Source organism: Eublepharis macularius, chromosome 14 (assembly GCF_028583425.1).
Source record: "Eublepharis macularius isolate TG4126 chromosome 14, MPM_Emac_v1.0, whole genome shotgun sequence".
NCBI classification, from domain to species: domain Eukaryota; kingdom Metazoa; phylum Chordata; class Lepidosauria; order Squamata; family Eublepharidae; genus Eublepharis; species Eublepharis macularius.
This window is the reverse complement of record NC_072803.1, coordinates 33,019,269-33,033,356: the sequence shown is the minus strand read 5'-3', so window position 1 is coordinate 33,033,356 and position 14,088 is coordinate 33,019,269. Positions and strand designations below refer to the sequence as shown.

At 41.0% G+C, this 14,088-nt stretch overlaps 1 protein-coding gene across 1 annotated transcript in view; it reads right to left on the bottom strand.

Moving 5' to 3' along the window:
* IDO2 (indoleamine 2,3-dioxygenase 2) overlaps positions 1-13,767 on the bottom strand; it is a 34,959-nt gene extending 21,192 nt beyond the window's left edge. The window contains exons 1-4 of the mRNA XM_054997176.1: positions 13,532-13,767; positions 7,591-7,686; positions 4,752-4,871; positions 3,803-3,921 (exon numbers count right to left, since the gene is read on the bottom strand). Of these exons, the coding sequence (XP_054853151.1) occupies positions 3,803-3,921; positions 4,752-4,871; positions 7,591-7,686; positions 13,532-13,633 (437 nt within the window). The 5' untranslated portion in view covers positions 13,634-13,767. The remainder of the gene's footprint in view (positions 1-3,802; positions 3,922-4,751; positions 4,872-7,590; positions 7,687-13,531) is intronic.
* Positions 13,768-14,088: the final 321 nt, after the last annotated feature.

Genomic DNA, 14,088 nt, shown 5'->3' with positions numbered 1-14,088 from the left:
AAAAGAAGTAAACAAAGAATCAATAGCATCATATCTGGAGAAAACCAAACTTCCAGAAATCTCGGAAGCTTGGAGAAATAAGTTGAACAGTGAAGTAACTGACGAGGAAATAAGTAAGGCAATACAATCCGCAAATCTAGGAAAGGCGCCAGGGCCAGATGGACTTACGGCTAAATTTTATAAGACAATGGCCAATGAACTGGCACCATTCCTAAAAGAGGTGATGAATGGAGTTTTCAGGGATCAAAGGATTCCAGATACTTGGAGTGAAGCGAATATATCATTGATCCCAAAAGAGGGCCAAGACCTGACTAACGTGAAAAATTATAGACCTATATCATTACTCAACAATGACTATAAAATTTTTGCGAAGATATTGGCGGAGAGACTGAAGGGGTGGCTCTCGGAAGTAATAGAGGAGGAACAAGCAGGCTTTTTGCCAGACAGACAAATAAGAGACAATTTAAGGACAGTGATCAATGCTATTGAATATTATGATAAGCGTTGTGACAAAGAGGTTGGTTTCTTCTTTGTAGACGCTGAAAAAGCGTTTGACAATTTAAACTGGGACTTTATGTTTGCCACTATGGAAAAGCTACAATTGGGAGAAAGATTCATCAGAGCAATTAAGGAAATTTACAGAGACCAGACTGCAGCAATTGTAGTGAATGATGAATTGACCAAGAAATTGACGATTAGTAAAGGAACAAGACAAGGTTGCCCGTTATCTCCATTGTTGTTCATTTTAGTATTGGAGATTCTGATGATACAAATACGTCAAGATGAGGAAATTCGTGGAATAAAAATAAAGGACTATTCATACAAGGTCAGAGCATTCGCGGATGACATAATGTTAATTGTAGAGGACCCATTAGAGAACATGCCAAAAGTGATAGATAAGATTAAGGAGTTTGGAGACTTGGCAGGTTTTTATATTAACAAAAAGAAGTCAAAGATATTATGTAAAAATATGACTAAGCAGAAACAACAATTGTTAATGGAAACAACGGATTGTGAAGTAACAAGCAAAGTGAAATATTTGGGAGTTGAACTGACTGCAAAGAATATAGACTTATTCAAAAACAACTATGAAAAATTATGGACTCAGATAGAGAGAGACTTGATTAAATGGAATAGATTGAACCTGTCATGGTTGGGCAGGATTGCAGCAGTTAAGATGAATGTGTTACCAAGAGTAATGTTTTTGCTACAGACAATACCAATCATCAGAGACTCTAAACAATTTGAAAAATGGCAGAGGAAAATATCAGATTTTGTTTGGGCAGGCAAGAAGCCTCGAGTGAAAGTAAAAGTTTTACAAGATGCAAAGGAAAGAGGCGGAATGCAACTGCCCAACCTGAGACTTTATCATGATGCAATCTGCCTAGTCTGGTTGAAAGAGTGGATGACATTAAAGAACAAGAAATTATTAGCCCTAGAGGGATATAAAAAATTTTTTGGATGGCACGCATACCTATGGCATGACAAAGTAAAGGTCAACTCGATGTTCCTGCACCATTTTGTACGGAGAAGTTTATATACAATCTGGAAGAAGTATAGAATTTACCTACAAGAAGGAACCCCCTTGTGGGTGGTTCCATACGAGGTGATAGACCCGAGAGCTGTTGATAATGAGCAACAATGTTTAACGTACAAAGAAATAACTAAAACTGAAGCATCTAAACTTAGAATAAAGACGCAAGAGGAACTATCACCTAATTATGACTGGTTCCAGTATAGACAGATTAGAGACTTATACAATTCGGACTCTGTAAAGGGGGGCATACGAACAGAGAACTCAGAACTAGAGCAGACCCTTCTTAAAGAAGACAAGAAAAGAATATCCAAGGTATACCAAGTACTGTTGAAATGGTATACCGAGGACGAGACAGTTAAAACACAGATGGTGAAATGGGCTATAAATTTTAATAAAGAAATAACAATGGAGGCATGGGAATACTTGTGGAAAACTACAATGAAGACAACGACATGTACTAATATCAAAGAGAACATTTACAAAATGATTTATCGTTGGTACATGACACCAAAGAAGATTGCGCTAGGGAATTTGAACATTTCTAATAAATGCTGGAAATGTAAGAAGCATGAGGGCTCCCTCTATCATATGTGGTGGTCATGTGAGGTAGCCAGGCAGTACTGGGGGGAAATAATAAGAGAAATGAGTGAAATTTTACAGTTTCAAATAAATAAGAACCCAGAACTCCTGCTACTAAACCTGGGAATGGAGGGAATTCCAGCCCATCATAGGACGTTGATATTTTATATGACGGCAGCAGCCAGACTTTTGTATGCGCAAAAATGGAAAGTACAAGAAGTGCCAACTATTGAAGATTGGATCTACAAATTGCTGTACATGGCAGAAATGGACAAGATGACAAGAAAACTGAGAAATCTGGACTCAGGGCAGTTTAACACAGATTGGGAGAAGCTGAAACAATATTTGGAGAAGAAATGGGAGGTGGGAGGAAAACTGTGGCAGTTTGAGAACTACTGAAGTATAATAAAATGTAGAGGGGGGTGACTTTACCGGGGGTGGAAGAGATAAATGTGAATTTATAAGCAGTTAGATTAACAGATTGATATATATATAGATATATATAGGTTAATAGATAGAATATTGATAGAAAATAACTAATGACAAGGTTTAAATATAAGGATTGAGTAACCAACAGTATTTTCTTTCTTTGATAAGATCTATATAATGCACCAAACTGAATATACAGAAGAGTCAAATTGATTGACTATGTGATGAGCTATATAGAATTACCATAAAAAGATAGAATGAGTAATATATAGAGAATAAGTCAAATTGTTTGATTTGAATGTAAGATTTTTATGGTTTATGATATATAGGTTTATGATATGTAGAAATATTTAAAAATGGTTTATTCAAGATGGAAACAAGGACTTACAGTTTGGGTATATAATAAGAAAAGTAGTTAAGGATGTACTGCTTAATATAATGGAGAATGTATATCTGTTTTAGATAGAGGAAATTAATAGAAGTAAGGGAAAAAAAACAAAGGGTGGGAAAGCTGTTGGAAGTCAACAAAAGGGGGGGAAAGGGAGGGGGTTAGAAATGAAAAACTTGGGAAAAACTGAATGTAAATGTAAAAATAACGGATTCTAACCCAATAAAAAAATTTTCAAAAAAAAAAAATGTGAAATGTGATGAACCACAAACTGCACAGGTTTTTTTTTTCCCTGGTTTGTGCCCATCTCTAATTACTAACCTTTCCCAAATGTTCATAGGATTTGCTTGGAGAGAAGGAATGACTATTGCATAAGTTTAAGATTTAGCTATCAGATGGTAGTTTGGGAATGCTCTTATAATTCTTGTTTGCTGTTTTGTTTTTACATTTTTATACTTTAATGTTGCTTTTCAAGAGCATGCATCATGTAGGAAATTGGAAAGCATCCTACAAATATGTTAAATGAGCAAACAAATAACTACAGTGGCCAATTATCTCTGATTTTAAAAGGTTTTCAGAATGCCACAGCACATTGGAAAGGGACTTTGTTTCAGTTACTCTTTAACAATTGAAATGTGAATCTTGCAAACCTGCCCATAAATGCAAGATGATTTAAAATGTGCATTCATTTGTGGAGCCAACACTACCGTCACAACTCTATATACAACAAACTATTACAAATACTCTCACTTCAGAGCGCCAAGCCAGCTCTAGGCAGAGAAGCCAAGTTTAATAAGTTTACATTTGAGGAACCCGTTATGATCTGGTTTCTGTCCACCAGTTCCCGAGGTCCTTCTTCTTACATTTACCCATAAGGATTCTTTTTCTTCCAGTTTACTAAAACAAAATCTGTATGAACCAGGATCAGAGGTAGTCCTAGAGCCTGAGAGATTTCTCCAAAGGGAATGGCAAGGTTTCGCGGCAGGACCTGCAAGATACAAGACAAGTTCAAGGCCCTCTGCAATTTTCAGATGCAGCCCTTTGGCTGAATAGATTGTAAAAGACAAGATGAAGTCATTGTCCTGCCCGGCTTTTGCAGAGTGCTAGCTGAAAAGGCTTGCTTAATGGTCGGTGATTGCGATGCAATGCTTTGCCGTCATCCATTGTAATCTCAGCCAGCCTCCAAGGGGTTCTCTGCGGTGTATGGGGTTCTCCCCCACACAGGGCTTTTCTGGGAAAAGAGGTGGTGGAACTCAGTGGGTTGCCCTCAGAGAAAATGGTCACATGGCTGGTGGCCCCGCCCCCTGATCTCCAGACAGAGGGGAGTTTAGATTGCCCTCCGCACCGCCAGGCCATTTTCAAGAAGTTCCAGAACTCCGTTCCACCACATTCCAGCTGAAAAAAAGCCCTGCCCCCACACATGCTATCCTCCCAACAATCCTGAGAGGTATGCTAGGCTGGGAGTGAGTACCTTGTCCAAGGTTGCCCAGTGTGCTTTAGGGATAGCAGGGATTTGAACTCAAATCTCTCCAGTCTGACCATTGCACATCAGCTTTCTGTGCTATAGTGGATACTTAGGTGGAACAGTCAGGTGGTATCCCAACAGAAATTAACATTCCTTCATTCCCAAAACTCACTCTATACAAAGCTTGATGTTAGAGAGAAGGGTTCTAGTCCAAACTTTTACCTGATGTGCTAGTTTTGTATGTGCGAGAAATGGCACAACCCAAAAACGCTAATTACCACCCCACTGACAACTAGACTGCTGAGGTATATACCAGATTTGTGCCACTAAGACCACACCTTATGGGGCCTTACCTTGGCGGTTCCTTTTTCACCATCTTGCCAGACATAACCCATCGTGATAAAGCTGAGGACCAAGTGGGCCAAATACAGTTCTTGGTGGCCTTGAAGATGCTGAGTACTTAGCAGAGGCATCTGTTTTAAAAGCAAAGCATTAAACAGAGACAATGCTGCGTAGCAAAACTGCTATTTCAGAGATTCTTATGGACTGGTTCACATACACATGTTCATTGCGTGATGAGTGCAGCATCATGGGATGTGTGGCTAAACGAGTCATCTCAGGTCACAAAGCACAGACAGAACATCTCAACTCCTCGTGTGCAATGTTTAAATGGGGTCAGTTTACAGATTCATCTATGAATAGATGTTGGGACACTGGTCAATTGATCCAATATTGTCAATTGACTGCCTATGATTTGAGCTAGTTTGGGGGAGCAAAAGAGTGGGAAAGTCCATCCCCAAAGATTATTAGAGGAGAAAGGATTTTTGTTATACACATTAAATACATATTTTATGTAATGATAATTTGTATGCTTATGTATTATCCCTTCTTCGCAGAAACAGGGCTGGGCTAGTTTCATAAATGGTTGTGTTCTTGGATTAGGCCTAACATTCCATTCTAGGCATTCCAGACTCATTTCCTCTTCCTGTCCATGACCACATGGCAGGGAAGGCCTACGCCTGCCAATTCACACCTGCAAGAGATGATCACTTGAAACAAGATCTCTGCTCATGGGTAGACTTGGTCTGCTCTGCCTCTTGCTCAGGCAGGGACAGTTAGGGGCTTGTCTCTGCCCTGCCAGGAACAGCCTGATGGCTTCTGGCTGATGCTGAAATGAAGGATGGGTGTGAGTGATTGTGACTTTATACTGTATAATATCCTGCGACTGAAAGCTGAGAGAGCTAATGGGCCAGTGGGATGTATTTTGGGTGAACGCTCACTTTCTTGTGCTATTCCTTGGAGTTATCCTTGAATTGTTAATATTTCTCTGCATTACGTGTGTGAACCAGCCTTTAAAATCTCTTATATTGAGGAATATTCTCTGGTTTTCTTGTACTTGTAAACCACCAAAACTACAAAGAAATTATTGGCTCTTCAGCACAGGCAAACTTCTCGCTGCATTTTATTGGACACTAGGTGCCAATTGGATTTTCTGCCTCAGGGTCTCAAGGAAGCTCTGGTGTGTAGATCACTGGGTTTGCAACTGTATTAGGAATATTTTCAGCTTGGCCAGTGGACTAAACTGTAAGTGTACTCTGGAAGATACGGAGTCTAAGCAATTTATGAATCATTGTATGAGGTGATGGAGGCAGTCTGAGGACTGGCAGCATTACAGAACTCAAAGGCAAATCCTTTATCTCCAGCCATGTGGAATATATTGGGAGTCACACGTGTAGGGCTGCCAAGTCTCTAACTGTGGTGGAAGGCCTCCCGCCAGCAACCCTAGTTACCTGCCACCACTCTGAGCAATGGGGAGGAGAAACATTTTTTAAAAAGCAATGTCGGCTACATCACCTCTGGGGAAAACCCAGAAGTGATGTAGGGTGGCTATAGGAATTGCCAGGAAATCTATGGTTTCTATGGGAAATTCCAGCCATTCTTAGAGCTGCCTTGCATCGCGTCCAAATTCTCTCCAGAGGAGACATAGAAACACAGACAGCATCATGTCCCATATGTCTCTTTCCCAGCCCTACCACTGGTTTCCAGGCTCATCTTGGCAACCCTAGCAATGTACCTGTTTGGAAAAGTCATGACATTTACAGCTTACCAATGGTTTCCATATGCAATTTTCTGCATACTTAGATTGCCAGGAGTGGATTTTTTTTAGTGCCTTCGCCTTCTAACTTGTGGTCAAGGAACAGTTTGCTGTATGCTGGCTAACCCCCTTGAAGAACTTACTGTGCAGGCAGGCTTGTCAGTACACTTCCTTTCTTCCCAAGACACAGGACTGGGGTCAGAGAGCTCAGCCTCACTGGGCAGCAACTGGACCCGTCAGACTCCAAGAGGGCCCACTACTGACCTCTGGCCGCTATTGAGAATAATTGGCACCTGCCCTGTCTTTTTGGAGGGTGGCAGAAGTAGCTTCCTCTGAAAGGCTTGTGCTGTTTTTGTGCCCTGGTTGTCCTCTTCATTGGAGCCCTTCTCTTACAGTGCGTGTGTGTTCCTGTCTGTGTTTGGAGTTCTCTACATAATCTGCGTCACGAAATACAAGGCTGTTATTTTGACAAACAGATTTTGACATATAGAAATAGCTATGCATTCATCAGTAAAATAATGTATTAATCACAGGGTGTTGCCTGCTAGTCTGATAAAACTTCTTGATGTAGCTTTTCTAAACAGCTGCATATGAGGACCTGACGCCAGACTCCTCATTGGTAGCGTATGTTGCTGGGGGGTTTTCTGCTAAGGCACTAGTGACCTCTAGAGGACATTTCTCCACATTGCAGAGAGACAAAAGGAAATTGACCCCCTGCGTGTTTAATTCTTGAGAGATCTGATTGCACATCTCTGAAATATTGCCCAAAAAGAATGTTGATGTAATCACATCATTGTTGCTTTTTACACAGCAACGATTAATACACAGGTGCACATCAGTAACCAATAAAGAACAACTGCAAATAAAGTGAAGAAACTGAAAACTATAGCAAACTAATTAATCTTAGAAATTCACCTAGTGAAACTGGAATCAACAAGAGTTGGAATGTTGTGCAGAAAGAAATCCCAGAACTACAAAGAAATCTGCTTGTCCTTAATCTCGCCCCTTGGCTGAGGGACTCACTCCATTTTCCTGTTGCATCCATCTTCAGCCTAAAATTCTTTACACTCTTTAAATTTATGATAAAAATCCAGTACCTTTTCTACATGGGAACGGAGGTGATGGTTCTCAATCAGATGAGGAAGTTTGTGGGCAATCGCCATCCAAGGGCTGTAGAAAGGAGGAAGTTCTTTCTACAACGTAGAGGAGAATGAAGACCCTATGACCAAACTCTTTGAAAATATAGATTGGAATTGAGGACAAGAAGCTTAAAAGTGATTTATTCACTACCAATTCCCCCCAAGCCAGTGCTGGCTCCATTATTTGGTGTAGCGGTTAAGCGGCAGGACTCTAATCTGGAGAACAAGATTTGATTTCCCACTCCTCTGTTGGGTGACCTGAGGCCAGTCACAGCTCTCACAGAGCTCTCTCAGCCCAACCCACCTCACAGAGTGATTGTCATGAGGATAATAATAACATGTATTGTCGAAGGCTTTCACGGCCGGAGAACAATGGTTGTTGTGGGTTTTCCGGGCTGTATTGCCGTGGTCTTGGCATTGTAGTTCCTGACGTTTCGCCAGCAGCTGTGGCTGGCATCTTCAGAGGTGTAGCACCAAAAGACAGAGATCTCTCAGTGTCACAGTGTGGAAAAGATGTTGGCAGGTCATTTGTATCTACTCAAGAGGGGTGGGGTTGAGCCGAGTCATCCTGTAAGAGTTTCCCAGGGTGTGGAATGCTAATGGCGGGAGGCTTCACTGTATCCTGAGGAGGTTCTTTTGCATATGGATTGGGGCTTGATGTGCTAGTCTTCTCTGCAGGGCTATTGTTGAGTATAGAGTGTTTTGTTAGCCTGGTGTTTTTCAGAACTGGAAACCATGCTCTGTTCATTCTTAAGGTTTCTTCTTTCCTGTTGAAGTATTGCTTATGCTTGTGAATTTCAATGGCTTCCCTGTGCAGTCTGACAAAGTAGTTGGAAGTGTTGTCCAGTATTTTGGTGTCCTGGAATAAGATACTGTGCCCTGTTTGAGTTAGGCTATGTTCAGCCACTGCTGATTTTTCAGGTTGTCCAAGTCTGCAGTGTCTTTCATGTTCTTTTATTCTTGTCTGGATGCTACGCTTTGTGGTCCCGATGTAAACTTGTCCACAGCTGCAGGGTATACGGTATACTCCTGCAGAGGTGAGGGGGTCTCTACTGTCTTTTGCTGATCATAGCATCTGTTGTATTTTTCGGGTAGGTCTGAATACTGCTTGAAGGTTATGCTTTTTCATAAGCTTTCCCATCTGATCAGTAATTCCTTTGATATATGGCAAAAACACTTTTCCTGTAGGAGTTTGTTTTTCCTTGGTTGTTTGATTCATCCTGGGTTTGATTGCTCTTCGGATTTCATTTCTGGAGTAGCCATTTGCCTGAAGTGCGTGGTTTAGATGATTAATTTCCTCATTGAGAAAGTGCGGCTCACATATCTGTCTTGCACGATCCACTAATGTTTTCATTATGCCTCTTTTCTGTCGGGGGTGGTGACTGGAGTTTTTGTGTAAGTACCGATCAGTGTGAGTTGGTTTCCTGTAGACCTTGTGACCTAACTGAAAGTTTGCTTTGCGGATGACCAAGGTATCCAGAAATGGGAGTTTTCCCTCGATTTCTTTCTCCATTGTGAATTGTATGTTCAGGTGGATGTTGTTGAGATGATTCAAAAACCCCATCAATTCTTCCTCCCCATGGCTCCAAATGATAAATGTATCATCCACAAACCGGAACCATACACTAGGTTTGTGGGGTGCTGATTCTAGAGCTGTTTTTTCAAAATGTTCCATGTAGAAGTTTGCTATAACTGGGCTGAGAGGGCTCCCCATGACCACCCCATCCATCTGTTCATAGAATTCGTTATCCCGTTGGAAGTAACTGGTTGCAAAAGAACCTCCTCAGGATACAGTGAAGCCTCCCGCCATTAGCATTCCACACCCTGGGAAACTCTTACAGGATGACTCGGCTCAACCCCACCCCTCCTGAGTAGATACAAATGACCTGCCAACATCTTTTCCACACTGTGACACTGAGAGATCTCCGTCTTTTGGTGCTACACCTCTGAAGATGCCAGCCACAGCTGCTGGCGAAACATCAGGAACTACAATGCCAAGACCACGGCAATACAGCCCGGAAAACCCACAACAACCATAATAATAACACTTTATAAACTGCTCTGAGCAGATGTTAAGTTGTCCTGAAGGGCGGTATATAAACCAAATGTTATTGTTAATGTTATTACTTTGGGGGCCCTTGGTAGGCTTCTTCCAATCTGTAAGATGTGGGACATGAAAACTATGAATTCTCACATGCTGCCTCTAATCATCTTGGGTATACAATGAAATGGTGGCGTTCTTGAGATTATGGTGTGTCATTTGCTTATATTAGGGTCACAGATTAACAGTTTTTAGGAGCCTTCTCCCAAGGATACATGTACAGGATCGCAACATAAACCATTTTCTTTGATGAAGAAACAGATAAGCCCAGGTAAAGAAAAGAAATAGCCGCTAAAAAGAGACCACATGACCAACCAATCAACCAATCAGACAGCTGCTAGAAGACCACATGGACGACCTTAATGGATGACAGGTATCAGAGCGAGGTTTACCATGAGGCAATGGGAGCCATGGAGGGGGTAGATTTTGAGTACCACCAAGGGAGAAAAAAATCTGTGACGACTGGAGAACAATTTATTAGGAAAGTCTCCTTTCTTTAGCTTTTGTTCAGTTCAGTGAGTCCTGCACAGGAGAACTTCCCAACGCGTTGGGTCCCAGGTTTCACTCATGATTAGTAAGAGTATGCATATTTTTCACCTGCATTTTCAAAATATATTGAGCTCAGCCAGTTTAGAGAAGAACAGCTTTTTCTTTAATTTTATTTTTTTTAGGCCTGACAGACACATACAGTGATAATCTCCAGTCATATGGATTCTGAGCTGTCTGAGGGTTTAATGAAGTTTGATCCCTTGAGACTTTTTGAGATGAGGCGTATGAGAAAAGCTGCCAATTTAATTATCTACTGACAACTGACATGGACCAAATTGCTGGTTCTCTAACCAGCGATCTCTCTTTGAATTTGTCTGCAGCAATCTCAATAACTGGAAGATTCAGGAAAGAGCTTAGCTAAAATCAGATATCCTCACCTTTCCTTTTTTTGTATGTATGTATGTATATTTAAATTTTCCCTGTTTCAGATGGCTAGGCATGTGGTCTGCAACAGAACAGCAAGATTTGTCTCGTATTTGAGGAAGAGAGCCTTGTCTTTTTGAAAGCTTATAGTCTGAAAATCTTGTTGGTCTTTAAGGTGCTACTGGACTCAAATCTCAGTTTCCCCTGGTGTTACACAACATCTTATCTGTCCACCCACATTTTAAGACATATTATCTCTGTCACAGTTTACTGATACACCAAACTGGAATGGACTTTGTTTTCAGGGAAGATTAATTCTCTTTTCAAAAATTGCACTATTTTAGCTTGACGTCTGTCTTGATTGAAAGAGTCTCTACAACGTAAAAGAAGGGGAGGGAAGCTTCACGGCCTAGGAAATACTCCCCCTCCTAAAGTATTACTTACCTATTTAATATAATCTGCAGTTTGGAACAGACCTATGTGAGTGCAGATTTGGGGACAGTTTACTCCAGGATGATGGGAGTTAATTTGAAAAAGCTTTCAGCCCCAAACCTGTTTTCTAAGCCAGAGCTTGGCACTGTAATATGCAAAGTAATTACTATAGTATTCCTGCAGTGTATCCCAAGACTTCTCAAAGTGATTTAGATAGATTCTGCTCACAACAAATCTCCAAGGTGGGCCAGTATTATCATCCCATATTGCAAAAGAGGCTGAGAGACTACAGCTTGGCTAAGAACCCCCAAGTTGCAGTGATGCAAACCAGAGACTTGCTGCTCATATAAATCATAATTATGCTGTGGCCCCCCTACTTTATGCAAGCTCATTTCCACAATAAAAATGAGTGTCTCTGAACATGCATAGAGTGTAATTCTCTTACCACTCAGAAAGTACAGCGATCTAAAGAGCAGTGCCAAAGCAAAAAGTGAAAAAAGAAATAGTGTTTCAGCCCTTCAAATCTCCTTTTTGTGCTTTCCCACCAAACAGCTGATTAATCAGAATTCCACTTGTAAAGGGTTATTTGATGATCATTAACGGCATTTTTACCCACCTTGCTTCTTTTAGGGAAAGCTGCAAATCCAGGTTTCCCAGGACAATATCTATCCACGCACTGAACAGCTTAGTTTCATGAACCCTGAAACCACAAACTGGAAGGGAGAGTGTTGGGGGCACATAAGCCTGGCTGTTGTCCGTATACTTGGCTGGCTCCGGTGTGTTACTGAAGGGGTTTCTCAAGCAAGATCAGGTGTTCTATTTTATGACTTGTACAATCAGGGACTGAAATTGAAGCAATATTTCTAACCCTTTTCTGAACCACTGGCAAAATTCAAAGATGACTAGAGGCTTGGAAGTGAACTTTCAAGGTGACTGCAATGTATGTTGTAAATGTCCTAAACCAGAAGGGTCATTTTATCATATGTGGTGGACAGGTAAGAAAGCAAAAACTTTCTAGTTCAGAAGATTTTGAAAATTAAAATCCAATTAAAGCCAGAGACTTTCTTGTTGGGAATGATCAGTTGGAAAGAAGTTTTGTAACTTTATTCTTATATATGATTACGGCAGCAAGACTACTGTATGCACAAAAATGGAAAACTCCAATATTGTCTACAATAGAGGAATGGTGGATAAAGGTTTTTAGAATTTGCATCAAAGGCAAAACTTACTTCACTGATTAGAGAAAGGACAATATCTACATTTTTGGTTGAATGGAAACCATTTACAGACTTTTTACATGAAATAGATAATAATGATTTGAGGGTGTGTGGATTTATGAATTAAGGAATATTAAAGATAGAAAAAAGAGGGCTTTTTCCCTTAACATAGAATAAGTGAGAATTTGAAAACACTATATACTTGTCAAGGAGAAAATCGCAACTCAGCTTGTAGTTTAGTTTTTCTTTTATTTTTTTCTTTACATTTCCTTATTATTATTATTATTATTATTTCCTGTTTTCTCTTTCATGTTTTTGTATTGTTAATTTGGTTTTTAAATGATTGCGTTTTTTCTTTCTTTTATGTTAATTGTTTATTGCTTACATAAATTTAAATTGACGCCCCCCCCCCCAGGTGACTGCAGGGGTTCTTGCTGATGCAAAGCATCTAGGGAAATTCAAAGGAAGCCAAAAGATGTACCCGATCATGCCCAAAGTGTTTTCTTTCCAACACGGATTAGACAAACACTTCCAGAAAGCCCAAAGGTAGAATTTGAAGGCACTACCCCTCCCTTGAGTTGCCCCAGAACAACTGATATTCGAGATACACTGCCCTTGGACATGGAAATTCCATTTGGATATCATCATAAATAGCCACTGACAGATGTACCTACTGTGGTTTTTGTCTGAGCCCTCCATGTCCTGCTTATAGGCATCCTCAAAACATCTAATTGGACACTGCTGAGGAAAGGATGTTGGATCAGTGAAGCCTTGGCCTGATTCATCAGGGCTTTTCTTAGGCAGAGTTTCAATCAATCTAGAGACAATTCTTGACTGGGAGTGGGAATGTTTTCATATCCCTATATCAGAAACCATCCTCAGTCCCTGCGCCCCAGGGTTGAAGGACATTGCTTCCCTGCAAGTTTAAAATCTGGTCCTTGTTTTTTGATATTTCACTCAGGGTGTCAAATGCCTAAGGGTGGTGGTCTTTTTGTTAACTTCTTAAGTTTTCTCCCCTGTTGAATCTCTTCAGCAGTGCACTCAGCCAAAGAGCCAAACTCCAACCCACCCAACTCCACAAACCCAGCAAATCTCTAAATGCGATTAAACATCAATGATTGACTTTGGCAAAAGGCATGCAAATCCCCCCTTCTTAGAAAGCTTTGATCATCCTTCTTCCTCACCCCCCTCCGCCCCCTTTCTGCCCCCAAACACCATGTACAACTTGCATTCCTACCAGTGGATTTGGAAGAAGGAAGCCATAATCTTCAGAAATATGAAATCTTCTTAACGTAAAAGGCAATTTCTCATTTGCATACTCATTATTCATTTCCATCATTATCAGAGTGCAGCTGGAGCTGGGAGATCGCTCTGGAAAGTTGGGGCCTACTGCATCAAGGGGAAGTTCAGACCTGTGTGTTGAGCACTGGTCTGACTGTAAGGATCAGCTGCAAATTATAGCTGGTATGTGCTGATCACACGATTCGTTCCCTCCGAGACTCAGAATACCGACAGAACCTTTGTCCTGGGTGTAGCATCCCTGCTGACCAATGGCCAGTGGAACTGTGTAAACATCAGTGAAGGTTGCTGATAAGACCCTAAGTAGATCAAGGCAGTGATAGGCCCGGCCATCTACAGAATCTCTCTTCAGGAAGGTTCAGTCTGAGGGTCGCACTACAAGAGACGAATGACACTTGCCTGGCAAGTGAACAGACTCACCATGTATTCCTCCCTGTTTACTTGCCATTCACTTGCACCCCACTTGATCAAATGGAGCGCAAGTGAATGGCAAGT